Genomic DNA, 25,958 nt, shown 5'->3' with positions numbered 1-25,958 from the left:
AAAAACAGAATAATACGACTTCAAACAGCTTCTGTCAGCTCCTGTAAAGTCAGTTCGGTGATCACCTGGGAGTAAAGGTAGTACCGCCCATCCTGAGGCACTCGCAGCTTCCCATTGGTCAGGGTCATGTTGTGCAGGTGAGCGCCGAAGCTCTGATTGGCCCAGGAGCGGACGACGTGGCGACAGGATTGGTGGAGCCCGGCCGTGGGGATCTGTAACGGAGGGAACCCGGCTGCCGGAGAAGAGGAAGAAAAAAACATTGATGAGAAACGATCACAGAAACAAGAATTACCGCCCGGTGCAGATCACATAAAGAAGCTTCCAGAGCCATTTGTGACCTTTGACCTTTCTCCACTGAAATCAGTCGATCTGAACGTCCAAGTGAACATTGGTCACAAATTTGAAGATATTCCTTCAAGGCGATCTTGAGTTATCGTGTTCACAAGAGCAAGATGGAAGGAAAACCCTCAAAACATATTTCCGGCTGTCGCTGGAGAGTAGTTAAAATAAACCTGGACTTATTTTTCACCAGTTTATATATTTATCATATCTAAAAATAAGCAAATAAACCAGTGCATCGTCCACACGGCTCCTAAAAACTCCGATAAAAAGTTAGCAGATGCTCGTAATACGAAGCCTTAAAATGAAACTACACTGCAGACAAACTTTTCCAGTGATAAAAGAAGTTTGTGACCCGGGAGCAGTTTCCCTCTCAGCCTCGTTCTCAAACTGACAGAAGAGAGAGAGCAATGAAACGCATCGTTCGCCCCCAATTTTAATAAAACTCCAGAAACGTGTTTAAGAATCTTCGATCTCCGTTAACGTGACAAGCGTTTGATCACCGCGGCGGCTGGGTCCTCGTGAGGAACACAAAGATGTAACACAGGGGGGGGGGGTATGTGGCCGTTATGTTTGCACATGTCGGTCATAACCTCTGAAACTATGTCTTTATTGAATATGTCATGACAGCAGTTTGTTGAACCATGTGTGATATGAGCTGTGGAGAGTGTGTTGTGTTTCTGCAGAGATGAAGGATATCAGGTCCGTCCCAGTGTCTCCTCCACAAACCACAGATGAACACTGTGTGTGTGTTGGACTGGTTTATAATGGGAGGCGGAGTTTTCATCCTCCAGTTATATAATACATATTAACTTACTTTAATGTTGTGGTTAAATCACGAGTTTCAAAACTCTTAATGTTCGAATCCACGAAGTTTAAAGCTGCTGAAAGTTCATTGTTGTATTTTCTTTGATCATAATGTAAGTTTATTACATAATTTAAATAGAATCCTAAGGTTTATTCTTTATTATATCAACTGGTCATATTTACATAACTTTAGTTCAAAGGTTGTTTGTTGCGTGTCTGTTTTCCTCTTTTCTCCTGCGTGTTTGTGTAGGAGCAACACATCAAACACAGGTGCAGCTACACAATTTAAAAGTGGCACTCTAATCGCTGTGGCCGTGCAGTAATTGCTTGAATTATTGTGTTTATACAATTTTTGTGTGATTGTGTGCGTGTGACAGGCTATTGTTTGTGTATGATGATGATTCAATAGAAAAGAAACTTCAAAAGATTCCAGCCTCGACTTTGCTCTCGCTTTTACTTCCTTCTGAGAAACCCAGGCTGAATGTGTGAACCTCACCCCCAGACACACACACACACACACACACCCACACACCCACACACACACACACACACACACTGCTCGCCCTATGTCAATTAAATGGGAATAACATCAGGCAGCCTTTGCCAGATTCTCAGCGCCTTGTCGCTTGCATGCCAGCTCTCAAATGAAATTATACGGTCTGGATAACGCACACACACAAACACAGACACACACACAGACACACACACGCATGAAAAACACAATCCAGAGCTTTGCAACTTTTACAACACACATGCCCTCAATTATTCTTATCTGCGATGCCGGCCCAATAAATGTGTGTGTCACTGAGTCGGTGTCGGTCCACTTCACAAGAGCCTCCAGCACGTGGGGGGGGGGGGCTGAAGCACAAAGACGCCGAATCCTTCAGAGTAACACAAAACCATTTGTGTTTGACATCAAGGTGGAGTTTACGAGGGACGAGTGACTGTGATGGAGAGAGAGAGTCTGAGTCTGATCCCTGAGACGTGAAGGTCACGATCCTCAACCGGCCCTCACACTGATCACTGAGGGATTCATTCGCTTCATTTAAGTTATATTCCAGCAGCCTGAGTTCATATCAAGGGGTTAGACAAAGATTCAAAGATAACTGAGGCCATTAAGATTCATATTTAAGGGATTTCTTCCTCCTGGTGCGTGAGGTCCTCACCGAGACCTTCTGTACGTTCTCCTGTGTCGGTGTTTGAGTTTCTCTGCCAAGAACAACCTCGCCTCTCGCCACGTGACAGGAAGTGAAACCATTTGATGGGTTGCTCTTCTGGTCAGGCCCCGCCCCCTCCACACCCCCCCCCCCCCCCCCCCACACCCTTTCACGGGAAATCGGTTGTGTAGTTTACGCGTAAACAAAACTGACTGAAGCAAAACCTCCTCGATAGTTCTTATCCCACTGATGTTTGTTCAAGGGTTGTTGCTTCTGATTAGAATCACACACGCACACACACACACAGACACACACACGTGTCTCACCTTGGGAGCTGGTGTCCCTGAGGGTCAAGTGGGCCGACGGCCTCTGGGCCACCGAGGTCATGAACTTTGTCCCCGAGTTGTTGAAGGTGCGAGGCATCGTTCTCGCCTCTGAGGGAGAGAGGGAGGAGCCAGAGTGTCAGAGACAGGGATTCAGATGAGTGTGTGTTGTTGTTGTATTGTGTGTGTGTGTGTGTGTGTGTGTGTGTGATGCTCACCTATGAAGGTCTGCTTGGAGATGATGTTCTCCGTCACCTGAGAGAAAAAGTGAAAACACAGAGGTCAACAAAAACGAGAAGAAACAAACTCAACAACATTGTAATTAACATAAAACGCAGGAAGTACACATGTGACGTGTACTTGTGTTGTGTACTTGTGTATTGTACGTGTACCTGCTAACTAGCATTGTTAGCGCACCACTCTGTGATTGTTGTACATATGTAGACAATTTAGAGTCTGGAGGTCACACACCACCGCTCACCGCTGCCTCCTCCCATTATCACCGAGATAAGATCTAAACACCGGGCGATACGACTTCAACACAGTGTGAGGGTAACACAACACGGTACAAAGCCCCCCCCCCCCCCGGCCCGGTGGAAACCTCAGATCTGTTCCCGCGTCCAAACTCCGTCCTGTCTCTGTTTCATTTCCCCCCCCCGCTCCTCTGTGTCATCCCTCGCTCCCAGCCAGTGGCCTCTTAAATGTCGGCCAGATGTAGACACGGAAATACACCACATACTGTACTCACACACACACACACACACACACAGACACACACACACACTCTCTCTCACTCTGTCACTCTCTATCGCTTCTTGTTTATGTCTTTCTCACTTTGTAAATCCAGTGTCAGTCTTCTTCTACCTCCACATCCATCTCTGCTCTCTTGCTTCTCAACCATCCCTTAATCCTTGTCTCTACCTTCACAAATCTCTCTCTCTCCCTCTCTCTCTCTCTCTCTCTCTCTCTCTCTCTCTCCCTCTCTCCGTCTCTCTCTCTCTGGTCACTTGTTTGTTTGGTTTGTGTAGACGCTGGTTGTGTAGATGTTCTGTCTCAAACTGTAGAAGTGACCTTCAGTGATTGAGCCGTGGCGAGTGAAGGACCTGGAGCTGAACCCAGAACCATCTGTTTATCCAGAGTTCATGGAGCTCAGAACCTGAACTGGACCTGAACGTCTCCTGCTTATTAACGTTTATTGATCTTGAACGTATCACACTTCACTTCCTCTGGCTCTAAACAACACAACACGTGGAGTGTGAGGTGGAGGAGATGAACGCTTCTCGAGACACACAAACCACATCCAGACATTTATCTCTTCATACACATCGTCCACTTTGTAACCAGAAGTAGTTCCAGGTTTAATCACCTGTGGTTTGCCTTAAGAGCCCCCCCCCCCCCCCCCCCCCCTGTGGTATAAATCCCTCGCTTAAATTTTTTTGGACCCGTTACCAAATCCTGAATGATTAATTCCACCACAGTTCTTAAACGTCATCCAGCTCCGGCCCTGGTGTTGTTCTTGGCGTGGAGCCGGCTTCTCGAGCGCCGAACACTCAATTCAACTTACAAATTGGACGTGATGGCTCTGGGGTTTTGCTGCGTGTGTGTGTGTGTGTGTCTCTGTGTGTGTGTCTGTGTGTGGGTGAGAGTGGGGGCCCCTCCATCACTTTGAGTGGATCCTATATTCCCTCTACGGGGGGGGGGGGAACTAACAGCTCTATAAGTTAAAGTCTGGAGCCCGGGCCCCGCTCGTCCCTCGGCTGGCGTGGCGTGCCTCTGTCGGCCTCGCGTTCCTCGAGTCCCCCCCCCCCCCCCCCCCTCCCTCCCCCCGCGCTCAACCACACACACTTGAGGAAAGAGAGAGAGTAAATTGCCAACAGGCCCGCTGCCCTGCATGTGGCTGCATTTGATCCAGAATTTTAAAAAAGGGGGATTTTGTGGGATGCAGGGATCCAGTGTGTCCAGGCCTCGTGTCGTGTGACTCAGCAGCAGCATGTTTCCAGTTTCTCTCCGAGGCCGACGTCCATGAGGCCTAAAGAGCTCACATGGGAAAGGATTGGATGACTAAAGAGAGAACTCAGCTGGAGAGGCTGCATGCATTAAAACTAAATGTTCCACTCAGCGGTGGAAGCTCGGGCCGGAGCCCTGAGACGTGTGAGCAGCTGTGAGTTTAAGACTCGACACGACTCCACCGACATGTCGGCTCGAACTACGTCTTCTGTGTTTTCTTACTCACTGTTTGCATCTGGTTTGTGTTTGGAGCTCGGTGAACCTGGAGTCGTTAGCTCCCGATGCACGTGAGGGCTAAAGGTCTCCGGGCTGACGGCAGGGACACTAAATTAAAAAGGCCCTGAATGGGACTGTGGAGGTGGCCGGGCGACGCGGGTCTGAGAAAGTGTTTCCTGAATCAGACTTCCAGGAGAATGGGAAACCGCTAGGCTCGGCACAATGGAGCTGCTGAGTCGGGTCCTTGTGTTTCAGGAGAACAAGCTGCTCCTGATATCATCAGCCTCAGAGACAAAGAGGCAGAAACAAGCTGTGACTCAGAAACACACCTCATGGCCTTTAAAGTCTCCACAGATTGTTCACGAAGATCACATCTGGAAGTTGTTACCCAGCTTTGAATACATCATCATCATATTAAAGTTTTAAAGGATTTAGTTTACTGACAATAAGCTTTTCATTAATCAAAAAGTAACGACCTCGTTCCATTTATCAGTCAGGGCTCATTTGTGGAGAATATAAAAAATATCGTCCGGTAAAAAGTTATAAAAAAGAAATTATTCCATAGTTTTGATTATAAATGAGAAGAAAACACAAATACAACCAAATATATAGAACTGGGAATAAGACTAAAGTTTGTTTGAGGTCATATTTAAACATAAATCGTAAACATTGTGATTTCAATTTGTTTCCATTCAATGCACTATTGTTGTTTTATTTTCTCTTCAGCTGTTTATATATACATTTATATATATATACTTTATTTCTATTTTAAATTTTGATATTCTATTTTATTCTATTTTATACTATTTCTATTTTATTTTATAGGTTGTAATTACTAGAAGAGAGCCTGTGACTCCAGCATTTCACTGCCAGCGACTGCTTAATGTTATTGTTTTGCATTTGATCATAAAAATCTTGAATCTTGAATCATATTCATCTCCAGCTCAAATCAGAGGTCGGTGGCGTTGACTTCACTTTGACAGCTCCCGGCTAACGAGCTGGTCTTAACGAAACGTGTCGAAGCTCCGCCTCCTCTTTACCTTCTCATTTCATTGGAGCTGGTGCACGTGCTCGTGTTTTTAAAACTCGGCCTCGGAGTCGTGTTAAGTTTACGAGTCTGTTGTTGGATGTGTTCGCATGTTTCACGTCTCAACGCTAATGACTCCAGATCTGGATTAGTTTGGTTTTTCTTACAAAGACCACGCCATCACCCCCTCAACCCATTTCTGTGCCTTTGTCCGACTTTAAGATCTCCATCCTCCGTTTCATATGAAGTGTTTTTAAGGCTCTAGACTCATAACTTTGCCCTTTGAAGATCTCTACTGACTACAGTGAGCACTCTGCAGCATTTGGCTCCAGCTAAGGGGGACGGGGGAGATTTAATGAACCCGTCTTCCTTCCAGTCGGCCGCGGCCCCCGGGCTCCTCCAGATGTCCACAACCTGCTTCCTCGAGAGTCGGGACATGAAGGTTCTCTGAAGTGAGTCAGACGTCTCAATCCCAAATGTCCACGACTTCCTGAACGATAAGTTTCTCCTCCGCTGCTCGTGAACAGATTCCTGGAAAGATACCTTCACTCGGTCCTAACTCAAAATAAGCCCTGCTGTTACGCTCAGCCATTATGTATGATTCCTCCTGAAAGAGCGAAACCCTGGAGAGGTCAGAGCTGGGACTGCACGGCATGCAGGCCCCGGGGCCCCTAGATGACCCCTAGATGACCCCTGATAACATTAAACACAAGCATCTGGACTGATCATGGAGACGTGTCCCTCTTTGACCCCAGTAAATCTGTCCAATGAAGCTAAATATGACGCAAGAGTCATTCCTGTCTCGTAGACTCGGGGGGGGGGGGGGGGGGGGGGCTAATACCGTCCAGTGGGGGATGACCTCAAGTGCTCACTCAGGCTCCCCCCCCCCGCTCTCCTCTAAATATAGTAACCTCTGCTTTAACGGGCCCTGGACGACATTCCAAACTCTAGGCTTCCACACGGCAGCTCACAAACCAATGAGAGACGTCACGGGGGATTGACACTGGGACAGAACAGCCAATTACAGAGACTTTAGGGTTCCGGGTGGAGGACCCTCCAGCGAGCGACCTGGAAGCCCCCCCGACCTCCAGCCTGACCCGCTCTGAGACAAAGACGTCCGTCCAACACTGTGACTGCGAACATGTTCCTGCAGGAGAGAAACCCTCTAAGTTCCTGAAATGAAACCATGATGGGAAACAGATCCTTACCTCTTAACGTGCCATAAAGCAACTGTGCTCCGTGAAGCTCTCTGCAATTATAATTTTTTTTTAAAAGCAATAAATACTGTAAACCCCTCTAATCATATCCTCCTGCTCCGTGTGGAGCGAAGGCTTCTGGGCTTTGTCTCGGCCGATAGGAAGCTGGTTGTGTTGGTTAATGAGGACGCTCACGTGCTGGTTCACCATCGAAGAGAGAACTCTCCTGTTTCCTGGAAGTCAGCTCGTAGCCACTGCCAGCTCGACCTTGTGTGTGAACGCAGGCTAGACTGATACCAGGGCACCTTTTAGCAGTGTGTGTCTGTGTGTGTTTGTGTGTGTAGACGGGCTTCAGGGCAGTGTGTAACACCTCAAGTCTAAAAACACTCTCCAGCTGCAATAACATCAACACATCGAGCGCTTCTCTCTTCCTGGAGCAACAAGCGGAGACAGAAATAGCCCGATGCTCGTGTCACAGAGTGTCTGGCCAAAAAGACCCGGAAAAAAAGAGAGAAGCAAGGGGAACGAAATGAGAGATTACTGTACAAGTGGAGGGAGCAGGGAGCAGGAGATGAACTGAGTAAATCTTTAAAACATTCCTCCTCCTGCAGCTCCGGTGAAAGTCGACGAGCCTCAGGTTTCAGCCGGGGCCACTCCCCAAAATACCAAAGTCCCAGTTTGTGTGTTTTTGCCTTTAAAAGGTGAACTCCAGCAACTTTGTGTTTGAGGAAACTTGAAGATTAAGAAAGAGGCTTCAAAATGAAATAAGCATTTAGACGCTGTGAAACCTGATGTTTAGGAAATGTGTGTCTCATCCAACCTATGTCTCGTCCACAGGTGTCAAATAAGGTCCAGCCGTGGTTTAGCAGCACCGTGGCTGTGTGACAGTTGTGTTTATTGTTTGAGAGTTCTGAAAGACGCTATAGAGCAAACATTAGCATGTCCACATCACGGCCAATCACAAGCGGGAAGATAAAATTTACACGATCTCCATTTATCTTGAGGGGAAACATGATTGTTTGTACCGAGCTTAAACCTTGTATTAATCCTAATTTAACGTAGGTGGCTGCTCTGTCCTCCTTGTGTGTGTGTGTGTGTGTGTGTGTGTGTGTGTGTGTCTGTGTGTGTGTGTCCACTTTGCACACAGAGGTGGTTTCAGGGTCATGTGGTCCAGTAACACCAAAACAAACATGTGCACAAAAGCTGGAGAAACTGAAAACTAATCTGCCTCTTACCACCGGGTCAAAGTTTAATAATTAACTCCGACTTTGATTCGAGGTTTAGTGGCGACGACAAATCATCAAGGAAATGTCAAAAACCATTTAACTGGACACCACGAGTGAGAAGCTCATTGTGGAGCTGCTGGATAAGGCTCCAGGACACATCCTCTGGGGACCCTGCATATCTGTATAAACTTGTAATCCATCCTAAAGTTGTCAAAACATTTCACTCAAGTGTGAAACTTATCGTTGTGCCACAGATAAAGTCTCTAGAAAAAAGATCCTTTGGGGACCATGAATATCTATAGAAATTGCAGCATTATTCCCCAGGATGCATCCTCTGGGGACCCTGCATATATATGTGTAGAATGTAATCCATCCGTAAGTTGTCAAAACATTTCAATCAAATTAGTGAGATCCTGCTACAGAATAGGTCCCTGGGATGCATCCTCTGGGGACCACGATTATGTGTATTTAAGTTGTAGGAGAGCCAAGATCTGCTGAGATATTAAATCAGATCCAACAAAAAAAAAGAGAGTCAACGAGACTTCGGTGCCAAAAATCAGAAGTCTGTCATGCAGGAGAAGAAACTGGCAGGAACCCGGGGGAGGGGGGGATGACTGACAATTATGGGAAACAGGAGAAGAAGAGGTAGAAAAAAAAGAGAAGAAGAAGAAGAAGAAGAAGAGTGGAGCCGAACAGGACTGAGTGACTGACGGAGGGGGAGATGGAGAGGGAACGAGGGACAAGTATGCACATGAAGGAGTGTTTCTCCGGCGGATTAGCAGTAGCTGCAACTCAATACTTTAATACGCTGCTCGACCTCAACAGGCCTGGACTCGCTGTGTGTGTGTCCCTCTGTGTGTGTGTGTGTGTCAGCAGTGTGTGGTTCTTTGAGCTATGACAACAAACTCCTATCAACCCTAATCTGGTCTAAGAGGCTGCTCATTCCTGGCTGTACGTGTGTGTGTGTGTGTGTGTGTTGTCCAGTGTGCAGATGTGACTTCCAGGAGGTGCACCTCAGTAGAACCTGGTGCTCAAACACCGTATTTCCGTGGCTAATGGCTGATTTAGCCTCTTAAAGGCGACTCGGTGAGTGATAAGCTCCTCAGACGCTGTTAAGGGCAGATTCTGGTGCAGATTTGAGGGACAGGGAATGTAAACAAAGTGGTTTTTTGTATTATTAGCTTTGCTGCTGAGGCTCAGAACAGAGATTTCTATCAGAGGAGGAAACAGGCTCCACGCTGATATCAGCACATATTGGATTCCGACAGTTGGAAGGGTGTTTTTGCGTATTTGGCCCCGAATACCTCGACGTCAACAATCTGTCAACTCCCCCGATGACTCGCTCTCCTTCTTCGCACAATCTCTTTCCTCTCTGAAATCCCCCCCCCTCCATTGATGCCTGTCAACTTAAGCTCCGTGGAAAACTTGACCTCAGGTAATTCCCCCGTGCACATGTCTGCACTAATAACGTCTTTTGTGTGTTTACAATTCAGGATAATCTCCTCTGTGCTTAAAGTTAAATGTCAGTATTAATCTAGAGACTCTAGAGAAGGAACTGATTATCTTCATCATCCTTATTTCTGCATGAATCAATAAATCATGTCTTTAAAGTGACAGAAAACACTGAAACGTTTCCCAGAACCTCTCAAAGTCCAAAACCTCCAAATATTCCATCGGAAATTATTGAAAAATTGAATTTGAGAAGCTGGAACTAGAGCGTACTACTAATTAAAAACTGAAACAATGATTTTTTTAAATGTAACTATCGTTCTCCTCATTGTTTTACTTTGCAGAACTTCAACAAAGAGAGGAAAGAAAAACCAAAATCATGTGTCAGGTCATTAAACGCACAAAATGTAAAATGCAACATTTACTTTATCACCCAGAGACATTTCTCGAACTTGCTTATTAAACTGTGAGACAGACTGTCTGGGCGACCAATCAGAAGCCGCTCGTTAGCGTGTTTTACGACAGGTAACGCACCAGTGGACGACTCGATGCCAGCCGCTGATAACCGACCTGTTTGCTGTGGGAGTTTCCTGCCAGACAAAACGTTGAGAGCAGTTGAGGAAACAGTTTGATTCCCCCTCACGAGAAACAAGGGATCTGATATCAGCTCTTTTATTGGGTTCGGGAGTCGAGTCGCTTGTCACGTAACTTCAACTCGTTAGCTCGATTGTCTTCCTCTCGCTCGTTTATCGATTCTCACACGTTAACGTCCAGAGGAACACAAACAGGAAGAAAGTGTTCGTACACAATTATTGACTCAGTCCTCACTTCGTACATGTGTTTACCTTCCGATGTGTGTTTGTGTTTCCTTCTGTATTGTTCTCAATGTAATGACACAGATCCTACACAGCAGTGCATTAATTCTCTCTCTCTCTCTCTCTCTCTCTCTCTCTCTCTCTCTCTCTCTCTCTCTCTCTCTCTCTCTCTCTCTCTCTCTCTCTCTCTCTCTTCTCACCCTTGATCCCTTACACAATATGCATTTAGCTGCTGAAGACACAAGGTGTGAAGCTAGGCCCGGGGGGCGTGGTTGTTTTGCCGCCTCACTCGGTTTCTCGGAGTCGCTGTGTTTTTAAGTTTCGTTTCACTTGAGCAGAAACCAATATCAATAACTGACTGATACCTGTGTGAGGACGTCATAATCAATACAATGAGACATGTGATCTCATTGTGCAGAAAACAACAACCAGAACAACATTCTAGGTTAAACGCACTGTTAATACCTCTAGAATCAAATTTAAGCTATAATTAGGACTGAATTTGTGCATAAACTTGTGAACTGTATATACTCACTTTTTTCCACCTTTTGTCTTATTTGTCAATATTTTGTTTAATTGAACTTTTTATAAATAGATTCATAAATATCTGAATCATGACACATATAAACAACTCAGGTCGTTAGTGTTGATTTCTCCAGATACAGAATCATGAAAACACGTCCTCGATGCTTCACTCAGCAAATCTCCTGTAAACAGAATCCTGAGCCTCCATCATCTCCTCACGTCTCCAACCACTTCTATTGTGTCAACCGGGACTCTGACCCTCGGTAAGTGCTGACACGTCAAACATTACACAACCGAAGTTCAATACAGAACCCTGCACTGGTTTATACTGGGAAGTCTCTGCTTGTTTATCGTGGGTTGGCCACTAAAGGATCAACATGTACGTGGGTGATGTTTTACTGGAGCACAAATAGACTTGAAATTGTTGATACAAGTGAAGTTCAAACAATAGTTTTATCAGTAATTTGAATATTATTTACTCTGTATTTTTCCGTACTGGGCTTGTTTGGATGGAGGTTTTAGGAACAAGCTTAGATTGACCTACTACTTTGTCATTATTCAGTTGGTTGCAATCTCCCAACTCGCCACTAGGTGAAACTAAATCCTTCACCCTGGTCCTTTAAGTCGAACGCATGCGAAAAAAAAAGTCTTGGAATTTCCACAACCAACAATCCACAGACAGATGTCTCCAAAACATCTATCAAATATTGTTTATTATATGGGTTATGATTTATTTTGCTTCCTTTTTTAACAGATATGATTTTAGTTATAGTTCAGTATTTGCAGGTCTTTGCTTTTATTTATTTCCAGCTGTATTTTCCATTTAACTTGTATTTCAATTAATTCTCATTTAATATTAATTGGACGATATTGTTTGTGGTCTGGTCAGGTTTTGCTTTTGCCCATCCAGAATAATAAGAACCCAGTTTCATAGACAGAGCATCTTTTGCTCGGCCTGTCTGTGGTTTAATGCATCGCCACAACCTTCTTTTAAAATACTGTAAAATAATAAAGGCCCTGGAGACTTATAATTTACACAAAAACAAATTAGCTGAGTGTTTCCAAACGCACAAGGTTGCGAGCCTCAGTCTCTCATTGTTTAGACAGAACAAGCCCATTCATCAAGCGTGGCCCGGGTGGTTATGGGTTCTCTGCAAACAGGTTGATGACTTCATGTGAGTTATGTGTTTATTCTTTTATCTCAAAGTTCGGCTCATGGCAACTTTTCCGTCTCATATTTCAAGATCCAGGAAGCCAGCGCACATCCAGGGAGAGAGTATAAATAAAACAGAAAAGGCTGAGCCAAGGATAAAGTGTGGTCAAGAGATGATAGGAGACATGAACACAACAATTTAGGGATTCACAGAAGCTCCTCTCGTGGCCAGGGTTCTCCAATCGGGACCTTTAATATTCCCCCTGGAGGAAACTTGATAAAAACCTGATCAACACATGTCTGATTGTGGTCGTGAAACCATGACTTCATCGGTCTGGACCAGAATGTCACATTTTCAAGGTCCCTACAAAGCTCACAGCACCGAGACAATGTTGGGCCTGTTTATCCAAACAGACCCACTGTTGAGTTTCCAACGGGGGCTCGGAGCCAAAGTCTGGGAGTTGAGATGTTACAACAATGTTTGGTCTGTAAATGCTCCAAAAATACAAATATGTGACGACTGGGGGACTCACAGAAAGTTTCCATGATGGCTTCACCCTAATAGGGATGCAATATGATAAAGAGAATATAGTTTGTGCACCATTTCATTTAATGAAGAGTTAAAACTCCACGTTGACTCTATCAGCCTCACTGGTTTGTTTATGGGACGATTGGGAGGTTCACGGAAAGTTTCAATGATGGCTTCACCCTAATAGGGATGCAACTGTACTATGGACGTAAGTGAAGAGATATGATATATATAAATAGTGAGATATGATAAAGACAATATAGTTTGTGCACCATTTCATTAAATGAAGAGTTAAAGCTCCACGTTGACTCTCTATCAGCCTCACTGGTTTGTTTATGGGACGATTTGGAAGGTTCACGGAAAGTTTCCATGATGGCTTCACCCTAATAGGGATGCAACTGTACTCTGGACGTAAGTGATATGATATATATATATATTGAAATATGATAGAGAGAATATAGTTTGTGCACCATTTCATTTAATGAAGAGTTAAAGCTCCACGTTGACTCTCTATCAGCCTCACTGGTTTGTTAATGGGACGATTTGGAGGTCCACAAAGTTTCACTCATATTTAAAATAAAAAACGCACCAAAAAGTGGATAAAAGAGTGAAAACAGATTCCACCTCACAACTGCAGAAGTATAAATAAAAGTTTTTTTATCAACCAGCAGCCAAACTTACACTTTCCAACTCGCCCACATCTGCATTAGAAATAAATGATAGTACTGAGAAGTGCTGTTTTCCTCAGGGAGGGGAGAGCAGTCATATTTCATAAAACGCTGTAACACTCTTGTCTCCTTCATTCTGTTTCTTGGCCTCTTCACTTCTCCTCCCTCTCTCTGGTTATACTTAAATCCCTGTTTAACCCCCCCACCCCTCTTATTTTCTTCACTTTTGGCTCTTTCTGCATTTGTTCCCATATGAATCGTTTCTCTTTGGAGTGGAAACATCTTTGCAAAGCACGCGTCCCTCCATTCTTTGTGTTTCATGACCGTTCAGAACCAGGAGAATCGACAGTGAACAATATCTATGGTGTCTCAAATGAGAGGGAAAGCTATTGAGTGCGGTGACTGTGTATAACGGCAAACACATTTTCTTTGGCTCACGATATTTCATCTTCTCGTGGTTGTTTGTGCGTCTGATCCTCGACTCAGATCCTAAACTATTGTTCCAAAAGGTCTTAAAGACGAGTGAAGAAGAGAAAGCAAAATAAACTCGAACCTGCTCTGTGTCACACTGTCAGCGGGAGACATCCGATTTTCCAGGGGAGAAATAACTCTCGTGTTTATCCGGTGTTGTGTGTTGTGTTGCAGATAAAAGATTGTGATTGAATCCTCAAACAAGGCTGTAATAATGAAAGGCTTTCAAATGTTTGGCAGAGCTGCTGAGTGAGATAAAAAGTCCCACATGAGACCTTGAGAGAAAGTAATAAATCTCGTGAAAAAAGCTAATAAGCAGGTTCTGGCTTCTGTTCAGCACATTTACCAGAACACTAACACAATTATTGCTTGATTAAATTAAGTTTAATATTCAGCTGGAAATAACTTTAGTTTAAATTACTTCCGGGGGAAATCGATTTGTGCATCTGGGTGTTTTCGGCTGGACCGGCCGTGGTCCAACATTCCGAGAATCTTTTTTTGGACGAACCTCTGTTCAACCAAGCGAGACTAATAGATGTCCACACTCCAGATCAGTAGGGGGCGCTGTTTAATTCAAAGGTATTTGCCAACTTCAAATAAAAAAACCAAGTAGAGGAGCTAAAGCTAAATCAGCTAACGTCAGTAAACCTGCTGCTAAAGAAGAAGAATCCCATTGGAGAGTGAGATGACCTTTGTTTTATCATTAGCGGTTCAGTTGTGAACATTACGAGAATCGTGACTTTAATACGTAGAGTTTTATTGTGACGGCACAACAGCTTATTAAACGTTAAGTGTCCCAGTGAAGGAGGCGGGGCGGGACTTTACGTGACGGCCGGAGACGAACTCGGTCTGAGGGCTGAATAGGAAAAGGCCGGGTGGTCGATGCCGGACAAAGGGTCTTTTGTGTTTGTGTATCAGCTGGAAATCACTAACAACATCACAGCCCCTCCCTGCATGTGTGTGTGTCCACAGCAGGTCAGTGACGGAGTCAGATAAGGAGTCGCTGCTCAGAGGCCGACTTGTTTCTTCGGTTTTAGACAAAACCCGGGCGTTAGTCACTCTGCATAACCGGTTATGGTCATGGTTATGTCATGCTGCACTCCGTCCTTTCATCATCAAAGAGAGAGAGAGAGGGATTCTACTGATGTGGTCCTTTTGAAGATGAACACCTCACCTCACCTCCTCCATGTTAATAAGAGATAGTGTCTGCTATTTTGGGTTTGTTCTCTTCACACTGATCCTTTGATTTTAATCAGCGTTATGACGATGACACCTGAGACTGACTCGCGTGTGTATTGATTGGATAACGCTACCCTGGCTTCACCCCCCCCCCCACTTGGTACTGCGCAGACTCTTAAGACTATTCATATTTTTAATAAGGTTAAAGACTTTCCAGACCTTTAGAAAAAGACGTCAGGGCCGTTTGATGATAATCACGTTGTGTGAGACTTATAACACCAGCCGATGCTCGCGGCACACTCCAGACCAGTTTTACAGAAAAAGCACACAACATGTCAGGTTTTGTGTTGTGTTGCTGCTCGTCAACGCACCGACTGACTGGTGGCAGGAAATCATGGAAGCTGACATCCTATGCATCGACCTCTGATTAAGGTCATCAGGTCATCGCTTGTCAAACGAGAGTGAGAGAAGAGAAGAGGCCATTATCTTTACGTAACAGATTCAGGATCTGCACGGATTTTAGCAAAAGGCCGCGATTCATTCAATGAGCGCTTCTATTAGAGGATTGTTTAAAGACCTTAACAACACGTCATCTACGAGTTATTGAAGTTATCAAAGGATCATTTCAGAGCTTTGTTTTTTGAAACGTCAATGCAGCAGCGTGAGTCATGTGTCTGTGACTTCTATCAGAGCTTCATGAAATCATAGTTCAGGGCCCGTCTGTAGTTTCAGGGCATTTCCTTTATGTGTAGATTGGTCTGTGAGTTGTTCCTCTGATAAAGAGATCCACTCTTATATCAAACTGTCCACTTGCACAACACAAGGTCTTTCACATGGCAACACACAAGAGATGAAAGAAGCCGATTCTTACAGAGACACAAGGCTGCGACTCATTTGGGGATTTATTCATTAAAACAAATAAAATCTTTAATAACAGAAAAAACACGATTCAGTCTGACGTGACAGTGCATTCCTGGAGGTTGCTGGTTCCAGGCCTGTTGCGTGTCTGTCCGCACCCTGACCACTGATCACAACAGCTGCTTTGCATCAGCACTCAAAAGCCAAATATTTACTATGACATCAGCGCTGGACACGGAGCAGATTTACACGCCGCTGCTTTGTTTCCCAAAAGAAACTGACCTGCAATAAGAAATCTCTCACTGGAGCTTCTTCTTATTATTATTAGTAATAAATATTATTCTTAACGAGAGGGTAACAGCTCAGAGATTCATTTTAAAATGTCATATTGGCTTTTGGTCACTTTTTCAAACACAATGGACCATTGAGAAAAAGCCCGGTCGTTTCAATCCATTCAAATTGAAAGCAGATTTTCGAACGTATGCAGACGATGTCATATTCTACTTTATCGGTTACACCTGTAAAAAACGCAGTGAAATCCGATACAACAGCTCAGCCTCACGTTTCCATCTTTAACGACAGCGTCCAGGTTCGACCGGGCGACTTCCAGAGCGGCGCTGATCCAACCTGACTGCCTGTGTGTTCCTGTGGTCGCAGTTTGTTCCCGGTGCTGCGTTACAACCAGAGGTGTTTCTAATGTTCAGCCCAGAACCCCCCCCCCCCCCCCCAAATATTAGAAACACATTTTTTTAATAATAGAGTGCAGCACAACTGTGACCTCGGTAGCAAACACATTCCCCTCAGCGCCTCTCGGAAGGTTCGGCCAGAGATCAGCTGTGTGACGGTGGAATGTGCAGCGGAGATACTGGATCGCGACAACCGGATACTGGTTGACTCGTCACACTGGTTTGCCTCCAGCAGGTTGTTGGTTTTCACAAGAGAGAAAAGACACAAAAGGTGGAGGCAACAACAACAACAAGTCTTCTTCTTCACTGGGTCGGTACAGAGGCACATCATCTTCTGTGTGTCGGCTGATTCATAACTGATTTTAATATTATTCAATTAGTTTATAAAGCTCTCAACTTTATATCCATTCTCATTTCTTTTATGATTTCATCTTAAATAATTTTCTCCTCCCTTTTAGTCATTTATTCTTTTATATTTATAATTTTACGAGTTCCCTCATTACAAAATGCCAGGAGACTTCCTGATGTTATTGTTGTGCGTGGACGGGAGTGGAGGGTTATTGTTTTTTATGCTTTTATTCTATGAAGCCCTTTGCGTTATATTGTTCAGATGAAAGGTTCTTTATAAATAAAGTCAGATTTATTGTTCCTCAGGAGCAGAACACGAGTTCACTCTCTTCCTCAGGAAACTTAAATGGTCAAGTTTCCGTTTAGCTTTCTGAGCATCGTGGGGACGTCTCCTCCATGTTAGCACACCATGATGAAGAACATGTGATAGGGTTGAAAGCCACAGAGCAGCTACTTAATGGACTTCAAGGTGTTTTATCAACTGATTTTTAAAGATCTATAAAACAGAGATTTGAACTTGACTTCCAGGACATGGCTGATCTGCTGATGAAGACCATGTGATGTGGCTGAAAGCTCTGCATGGGCCACATGAGGTGAAACTGTCTAGTGTTTATCATCACTGCATAAAGACAGAGAGCTCAGCGACTCCATAAGAAGGAGAACTTGAATTTTAAGAGATCAAAGGAAGTTTCAAATGTCACAGGGACAAAAGAGAAGAAATCGATAAAAACTAAAACCAGGAGCGGGTGTGGCTCTGGTTTCCGTGGCTCCTTCTAAGCCCTCGTCTGAACTCGGCCTCCACAGAAGGAGAAGGTCAATCCCCGAAGGTGAACGAGTGCACCAGAGCCGGTTTAGACCTTTAAACCCAAGCGGCAGGAAGGAGGAACATTCCTCCTCAAAACAAAATACCTGCCGCTCAGCCGCTGTGACGTGGAGACGCTCGAGTCCGATATCTGCAGCCCGACAGAACTAAAGTGACTCTGGCCTCCGCAGAGGGTCGAGGGCTCAGGACCTGAATACCTGAGTTTAGAGCATGCCATTACAAATCCTCTGTTCCTCCCCTGCCTCCTCCGTCCTGCTCCTCCTTTCACCTCCTCCCCCGCTGCACACACTGTGACTTGAAGAGCTCATATTCTCGTGATTTAAATGTGAAAACAAGCAAACTGTGTTCGATTTATTAAGTTGCGTTAATTTGTTTTACACCATAAAGAACCAAACTGAACCCAAAGGCTCCAAACACCGGACGGTAACTCAACTGCAATGTAAAGTCACATAGAAATCAAAGCCACCTGTGAAATACAAGCGTCACATAAAGTAAAAACTAATTAGATGTGAAGTTCGTGATGATTTCTTTGGACTTATCCTTATATAGTTCTCGTGAAATTGGTTTTTCCAGCGTATAAAGTCGCGTTTAATGAACCTGTGGACGTGTGAGTGTTGGTTTAAGACCCACTGCACTGAACACACACTTTCCATTAACCCTCCTACTCTAGTTATATATACATTTTTTACTCTCCCTGCTTTTGTGTCCGGCTCTATAATCAAAATCTGCCTTTGTGCTTTTTCTCCTGCGACACCTCCATTCTTCACCTCCTCCGCGTCTTTCATCTCCTTCCCTTTTATTTGTTCCCCTCCAGCTGGGTTTGTGAGGAGCTTCTATTCCTTCCTGATGTTCCTCCAGCTCGGCTCCTCGCCTCCTCCTCGCCTCCTCGCCTCCTCGCCTCCTCGCCGCCTCCGACCCGCACGTCTCTCGCCGCGCTCTCTGATCGATCATGGCGGTCAACATCATCTTTATCATTTCCTGCCAGCAGCCCTATCATCATCATCGTTATCCCCCCGCTGCCATCCCCTCGCACACATATTTGTCACATCATCATTGTCATCACTCACGCGCAGGCTCCATTGAACACAGTTGTAAATGCATGTGTGCTCCATAAAGGAATCATCGGGCCGAGCCAACGCACATTAGAACAAGATCCAGGAGATAAACTGCAGCCAGATCTCCTCTTCTTCTTCCACTTCTGGTTTTATTAGATTTCCATTCTTCTGCGTCCACCTCATCTTTTTAATGCTCAACGCTTCTCACACTCATCGCTTGTCGTCGTCTGTTTGACTGATCCCACGTCAGCAAACCGCCGGGTTCGTCGCTCCATCAAATCCCAGCAGCTGCTGCGGACTCGGTTGGATTGTGGGTTTTTCAGGCTGTCACCAAATAGACGATTGTAAATCCAATTGTTTAAAAAAATTTCCAGATTTCCACAACATACTCTGTTTGCCGAAGCGTCACCAGGGGGCGAGTCAGAGGAGCGTTCAGGGGAAAGAAGCTCATCGCCTCACACGTCCAGAGTTTGATGAGTGTTTTATGAGTCATTTTATAAGCAAATCACCATTTTGCATCTTTTTCTTTATTTTAAACCTCAACCCAGTGACACACAAAACCAAACGGCTTCAACTTCTAACGGCCGTGACCGAGCTTTCGGCGCCGCGGGGTCGAAATGCCTGGATTTGAAAAAACAGGAAGAACAAAGTGCTGACATGTAAACGGCCGGTGGTCGGATCGGCCTCATTATGAGCGTCTGCACGTGGGGCTGCTGGGAAGTGAGGAACGGGGGGGCAAATTAGTTTGGACGTGTGTCGCCTGTGTGTAGACATTCCTGTTCCTGTCCACCGGAGACCACAGGGCCGTGGAGTCTCCGATCGTATCGAGGAGGAGGAGGAGGAGGAGGAGGAGGAGGAGGAGGGAGGAGGAGGAGGAGGGAGGGGGGGAGGAGGAGGAGGGAGGAAAAAGAAGGGGTGATGGAGAGTTGAGGGTAAAAAAAGAGGTTTAAATAGCCACAGCCAGCGGTTGTGTGTGTGTGTGTGTGTGTGTATATCCGTGTGTGTGTGTGTTCGTGTGTGTCTGTGTGTTTGTGTGTGTGTGTGTGTGTGTGTGTGTGTGTCGGAGCTGAGTGGGCTAAACACAATGCTGCTGTGAGGATCCAGACAAAGTGGGAAAACTCCTCTTGGCTCATGTCTCCGAGACGATGACTTATATCCGCGTGTCAGTGGGTTTGTGAATGACTGTGTGTGTGTATGTGTGTGTGTGTGTGTGTGTGTGTGTGTGTGTGTGTGTATGTGTGTGTGTGTGTGTGTGTATGTGTGTGTGTGTGTCTGGGAGTGTGTGTCGGGGGGGGGGATCTGGAACCGCAGCCTCCCAGAGTATTTTCCTGCTGATTCAGTTCTGAAGAGAGTCTGACCTTCACCATGTGTTTACTGTTTCACTCCCGTTTCTCTGTTTGTTTACAACATGACGAGACATTTTTTACGATTTACCGAAGTAAAGTTATGGATTTTGATTCGTTTGTGCAATTTTAAAGCATCAAACAGAGTCTGGGTGGAGGTGTGTGTTCTCCTGAGTGCACCTCCAGTGTGTGCATGTTTGTGCGATCGTTTCTTCAGCCATGTGACTCACAGGTTTGGACCTTGGAGCCAACAGGAAACCGCACGATGAAATCCTGCTTCCACGCAGAAAATCAAAGGCCATAAAATCATCACTTGTCTGATCAAATCCCTGCAATTGAGGCGAGTGCTACCAGGTGTTTATGAAGGTGAACAGGGCTGAAGCAGATGGAGAGGCCTCCGGAGGGGTTATTGGCACAGAGACCACACATTCAGCACTTTGGAGACTTTAGACCCGGAGCCATTCAGGATCCGTGTGTCTTGCTCAAGGGCAACTCTGCCATGAAGACGAGCGGCTGGGAGGAAGAATGAAAAAACAACTGGAGGCTTGTCTTCTATCTGAGCTGTGGTCAGTCCCAAACATGTCAACAGAACCCGCTTTCCCACACTGAGCCGTGGTTTCAAAGAATGACAGACACGTATTCTTCTGTCCTTTCTCTCGTCTGGGACTTTGAAGACCTAGAGTCGAGTCTAGAAATGGACCACATGCACATGAGACACGGTTCTGAGTCAGTGAACTAGATTTGACGTCAGCAGATTTCAAGTAAGAGGCTGTAAAACCACAATTTAATCCAAACACTTGGCGTGCACACAATAGCTGTTAAACACACACAGCCTGAGTTGTGTGTGTGTGTGTGTGTGTGTGTGTGTGTGTGTCTGTGTAAAACACCCCGGGTCCTCTTTCAAGTACAGACACATGAAGTGCCAATGTTGTCATAAACTTTGTTTATGACAAGTTTTGTGAAGAGCCGCTGACTGATTGCTGTATTGTTGTGTTCCCGGTCGGACGCCCCACGTTATATATGCATTTATATATGATGAATACTTTCTGTCTCATTATATTTTATTGTTGCTTTAAGGATACTCTCCAGTTTATGCCTGGAAATTAAATAAGAAATGAAACGCGTGGTTTTCCTGCTTTTGAGAAAACATCACGCTGCAGCTCCTCTTTTCAGCCTCTGTCTCAAACACTTTGATTAAGCTCCTGTCTCTTTAAGCACCCCCCACCCTCCTGATTAAGCCCGGTCTGCTCTGATTGGCTACCTGGCTCCCTCTGCTGTGATTGGTTAACAGTTGGACTTCACTCTGAGCTTCTTGCCCTTTTTAAAGTAAAGAAACACTAAAAAAACATATTTCTCCTTCACATTATAACTCAGAAACGTTACTACTACCATTAAACATATTTCTCTATTATTAAAACCAATTCCACTCATGTTTTTAATAATAGAAATGCTTCTAGACGCCAAGCACTACACCAAGGTCGTCCAAAAGTTTAGCACCGGGTCCAGAAACCTGTCAGATATTAATATTAATTAAAGATAATTTCAGCCATTCGTTGGACAAACTGTGAGTTTGAGGTTAGAAACCTTCTGGATGTTCTGCATCAGTTCCTCCACATGTTCCTCTGCGTCACTGAGGAGATTCCTTCACGCTGAACCCCCCCCCCCCCCCCCCCCCCATATGTTCCTCTACCCCCGGTCGGCGCCGCCGGCCTCCCAGACCCCAGCAGAGGTTAATATCAGAATTATATGATAATGGCGGGTCTGGATTCTATCATATATAAAGCTCTGGAGAACAGATGACACAGTATTAGATTATCCTAATTCACCATTAGCTCTGTAAAACCTATATTTCATATTATGTTATTTTATCAACTTTATAGATTCAAGCCAGAAACAAAAGAAAACCTCTGAAGCTCATTTAATGTTTCACTTGTGAGTTAGTTTCCAATAAAAAAATATTCAAATACTGTAGATGTTTTAAAAGCAACTTGTTCTACACGACGATTGAGTTTGAGGATATGAAATAATTAATCAATTTCTTTAGGATTCTACACGTCTTCATCTTGATATTACTCTTAAACGTATTTGTCAGTTTGTGTGTATTTTTAAACCGTGCATCTAAAACCCCTTTAAAAAGCAGAAATCAGTGAACTGGTAATAAAACCAGTGGCACTGGGAGCTCGTACCTTGGAGATGTACGCCTTGATGCCCTCGGCCAGTTTGATGCAGGGCTCTCCAAAGAGCTGGGCCAGCTGGTCCGGGATGTCCTGGTCCTTGTCCAGAGCGTTGAGCAGACTCAGGCACTTCAGCTCCTCCGTGACGCCCTGGCTACGCACCTGCACAACAAACACACACACAAACAAACAAACACACACACAGCGGCGGTCAGGTCTCGTTTTTAAATCTGTATAATACCTCTTTGATCCACAGATCAAACAAGGGGCTGAGCTGTGTCATATAAACTGGATCTGCAGGAGCTGGTTCCGTTTCCAGTGCAGCCGTGTGCAGCCACCGGCCACATATTGTGTTGCTTTTGTTTATTTGCAACACATTTTCCACCGGCTGCTTGTGTGTGTATGTGGACAAGCAACACATATATGTATAGACACACATTTTTGTATTTTCTTAATTGAAATTCTATGTATATTTGCGTTTTCTGGTTATTTATAAGAAAGTTAATGTTTAAACAACTTAGCAACTTTATATAAGTATATATTGTTTATCATATTTAAATTTTTCTGTCTTTTATGACTTGAATACTTTATTTTTAACTTCCCTGCTAAAGTTTTTCACATGATTATACTTGTGTGACAATAATAATCTTGAATCTTGGCAACAAACACCTGCAGATTGAAACTAAAGTTACTTTTCTTTCAAAATAATCTTTCAAAACAATCAAATCAGGGTAAAGATGCTCACAACCAAATCTCTAAACTTTTGTGTGTGTATATATAACCACACACTAAACACAAACACAAAAACAACACAAAACCAGGGCATGGAAACCCAATCCAACCTCTGCAGGAATGAATGAATCTCATTAAAATTCATATTTTCCTCTTTGATATCCTCCAGCAACATCAACGTACACAAACCTAAACATCTTTACATTACTTTATGTTTTATTGCCCTCGTGAGTCACTGGTTATTCCTTCCTGATGTCGGGTCTTTGTCTTCATGTGCGAACACTCTGCACCTCACACTGTGGGTGTGTTACTGTTGATGTTAGTGTGCGTCCTCCTGCACGTGTTCCTCGTTATCTGCTCTGTTTCTATAACATTATCTCACAAATCTGTTTCTCTTTCTTTGGATGTTTTGATGTTTGCAGCGTGAGTGTATGTGCGTGTTTCCCTAAATGTGTTTTCACTCTGCTGAGCGTCCTTGAGGGGAAACTGTGGACCCGACTCGCCCAGAGAGAGAAAGAGAAAGAAAAACACGACGTGGACGTTACATCAAGTGTGAGAAACAAGCCGAGAGTAACCAAAACATTATCTACACACACAGACACACACACACACACACAGGGGGCGGGATGCGTTCGCTGAAACACAACTTCTGAAGCGATACATACACAAGGACACATATCTTCTAATGAGAGACAATTAAAATAACAAGTCCTGAGGGGAACTTTCATCTGGGAGGAAATGTTTGCCTGTTGTTCTGGTCGGCACGGGTCGAGGACGACCTCTTTGGGAACCGACCTGCAGAGGAAGGCTCCCAGGCTGTGCAGTTGTGTGTCTGTGTGTGTGTGTGTGTGTGTGTGTGTGTGTGTGGTGCCTTCAGGGAGGTTGTGAGCGTCACGGTCTGAAAAGCCTCCTAATGACTCTATAACCAGCTCTGATTAACAGAGGGAGATTACAAACCCTCCTTCACTCCTCTGCTTTGTTTTTATTAATTTCTTTCCGCTTGAACCCAGTTTTCTAATGAACACCCCCCCCTCCCCCCCCCCCAATGTTCCTCTTGTGTTCTTACACATCTCACGTTCTTTATTTCCTGTTGTTTTTTATTATTCTCCATTCTGCTCTTCTACCTGTTCTCCTGTTTTTCTCACTTGTTCTTTTTTTGTTTCACTTGTTCTTGTGTGTTATGATTTGTTCTTGTGTGTTATGATTTGTTCTTGTGTGTTCTCACTTGTTCATGTGAACCGGTTTGCCGTTGTGTTGTTCCCCCACCTGAGCATGTGCGTTCTCTTTGTTGCTCTCTTTGTCGTCCCTCTGTCTCTGTTGTACTGTTCATGTTGATGCATAAGCACATCTCCCTGTTCCTATTGCAGATAACAATGTGTGTGTGTGTGTGTGTGTGTGTGTGTGTGTGTGTGTGTGTGTGTCTGTGTGTCTGTGTGTCTGTGTGTGTGTGTGTGTGTGTGTGTAAATCAGGTCAAACTCAGCAGGAAGGACGGGGCATTTACGAGAAGACAGACGTGTTGCCTGGTCCTGAAAAGAATGACTCATGTCTTTTATGGCCTCACGTCAAATCATAATTAATCTGATTAGATAAACGCCTTCGATGTTGTCAGTTCACATTCTGGTCTTGTGTCTCTGCTAGTTTCCAAAATGATAACTTTCTCCAAAACATCTCAAAATGTAGAAGCACGATGTCAAAGCGTGAATTCAAAACTAGATTTGATGCTTTTGAGCAGAAGGCATGAGAAATAAGAAAATGATGCAAACCGTGGCCACATCCATTCTACTACGTTTTAATTTGAAAACGGCCTTTTCAAACTAAAACGCCAGTTGACGCGGCCTTAAAGTCCAGTTGTTCTCTGGACTCACGTCTGCTGAGGAGACAGTTTAAGGTTTGGACACGTTCTCTTCACACTTTAATAAATCAACTTTGAGCCGGTGACCTAACTTCAAACACGTCTTAACGAGTTGTCGTGGATCATCTGAACAGGATCAGGACACACGTCCCAGTGAACCCAGTGGAGAGACGGTTCTAACGGGTTGTGAGGGAGCGTGTGATGACAGCTCGCCACTGGCAGGACCGTCGGGGGGGGGGGGGGGGGGGGGCTCACACATGCGTGACTGGGTCTGAGTTCGCTCGGCGCAGCAAGCGGAGTGGAAGTCATCTTGGTTTCTTTTTCTGGCGCCTCTAAAAACACACACTCCCCCCCCCCCCCCCTCCCCCCCCTCCCCTCCTCCCCCGTTAGTGGTTCTGCACGACGGGTTCGTTGTTATCAAGGAGTGACTTTTTTCACACAGGGCGTGAATTATTGTGTGTTTTCTGTGTGTACGCCTGCACATGTGTGTGCACTGGGTTCTGACAGCGCCGCTGGGGAGTGTGTGATACATTATGGAAGCTGTTGTGCGTCCGTGTGAGCGAGCAGATCCAGTTAGTGCACATCACCGCACTGAGCTGGTAAAACAAATTCTCCTGCTCCATTAGAACAGGGAGACGAGAACCGAGGTTACACACATCACCAGTTTCTACTGCGTGAAATCATGATCCAGAGTTTAGGAAGTTTGTAAAACTAGATTTTAACTTCTTAGATCAGCTGTTGTCAGATTATAAGCAACGCTCTGTGACTCCAACTGAGACAGCGCCCCCTGCAGCCAAACATGGTGATATGTTGGGCTACGTGTCCGAGCGATGAAGTGGTTTAGATGTATTGTTAAAAGGGGATTGAACCCACTCACCAGAGTCACATAGAACAGACGTTCAGGGAGAGAAGGAGGAAACTTTTTGAGGTAAAAACATGGGATTGTGTAGCTTTAAACATTTGCTGCTCTATCGTATAATTTGTACGTCGAGTAACTTT

General features: G+C 44.8%; 1 protein-coding gene across 1 annotated transcript in view; it reads right to left on the bottom strand.

Moving 5' to 3' along the window:
• tnfsf10l (TNF superfamily member 10, like) overlaps window positions 1–25,958 on the bottom strand; it is a 29,799-nt gene that overhangs the window by 746 nt on the left and 3,095 nt on the right. Inside the window, exons 2-5 of the mRNA XM_053416565.1 lie at window positions 22,387–22,536; window positions 2,845–2,881; window positions 2,630–2,737; window positions 66–232 (exon numbers count right to left, since the gene is read on the bottom strand). Coding sequence (XP_053272540.1) covers window positions 66–232; window positions 2,630–2,737; window positions 2,845–2,881; window positions 22,387–22,536 — 462 coding nt within the window. The remainder of the gene's footprint in view (window positions 1–65; window positions 233–2,629; window positions 2,738–2,844; window positions 2,882–22,386; window positions 22,537–25,958) is intronic.

The sequence above is a fragment of the Pleuronectes platessa genome, chromosome 23, assembly GCF_947347685.1.
Source record: "Pleuronectes platessa chromosome 23, fPlePla1.1, whole genome shotgun sequence".
Taxonomy (NCBI): Eukaryota; Metazoa; Chordata; class Actinopteri; order Pleuronectiformes; family Pleuronectidae; genus Pleuronectes; species Pleuronectes platessa.
Note: the sequence above shows the minus strand (reverse complement) of the source record. Positions and strands in the feature narration are given on the sequence as shown.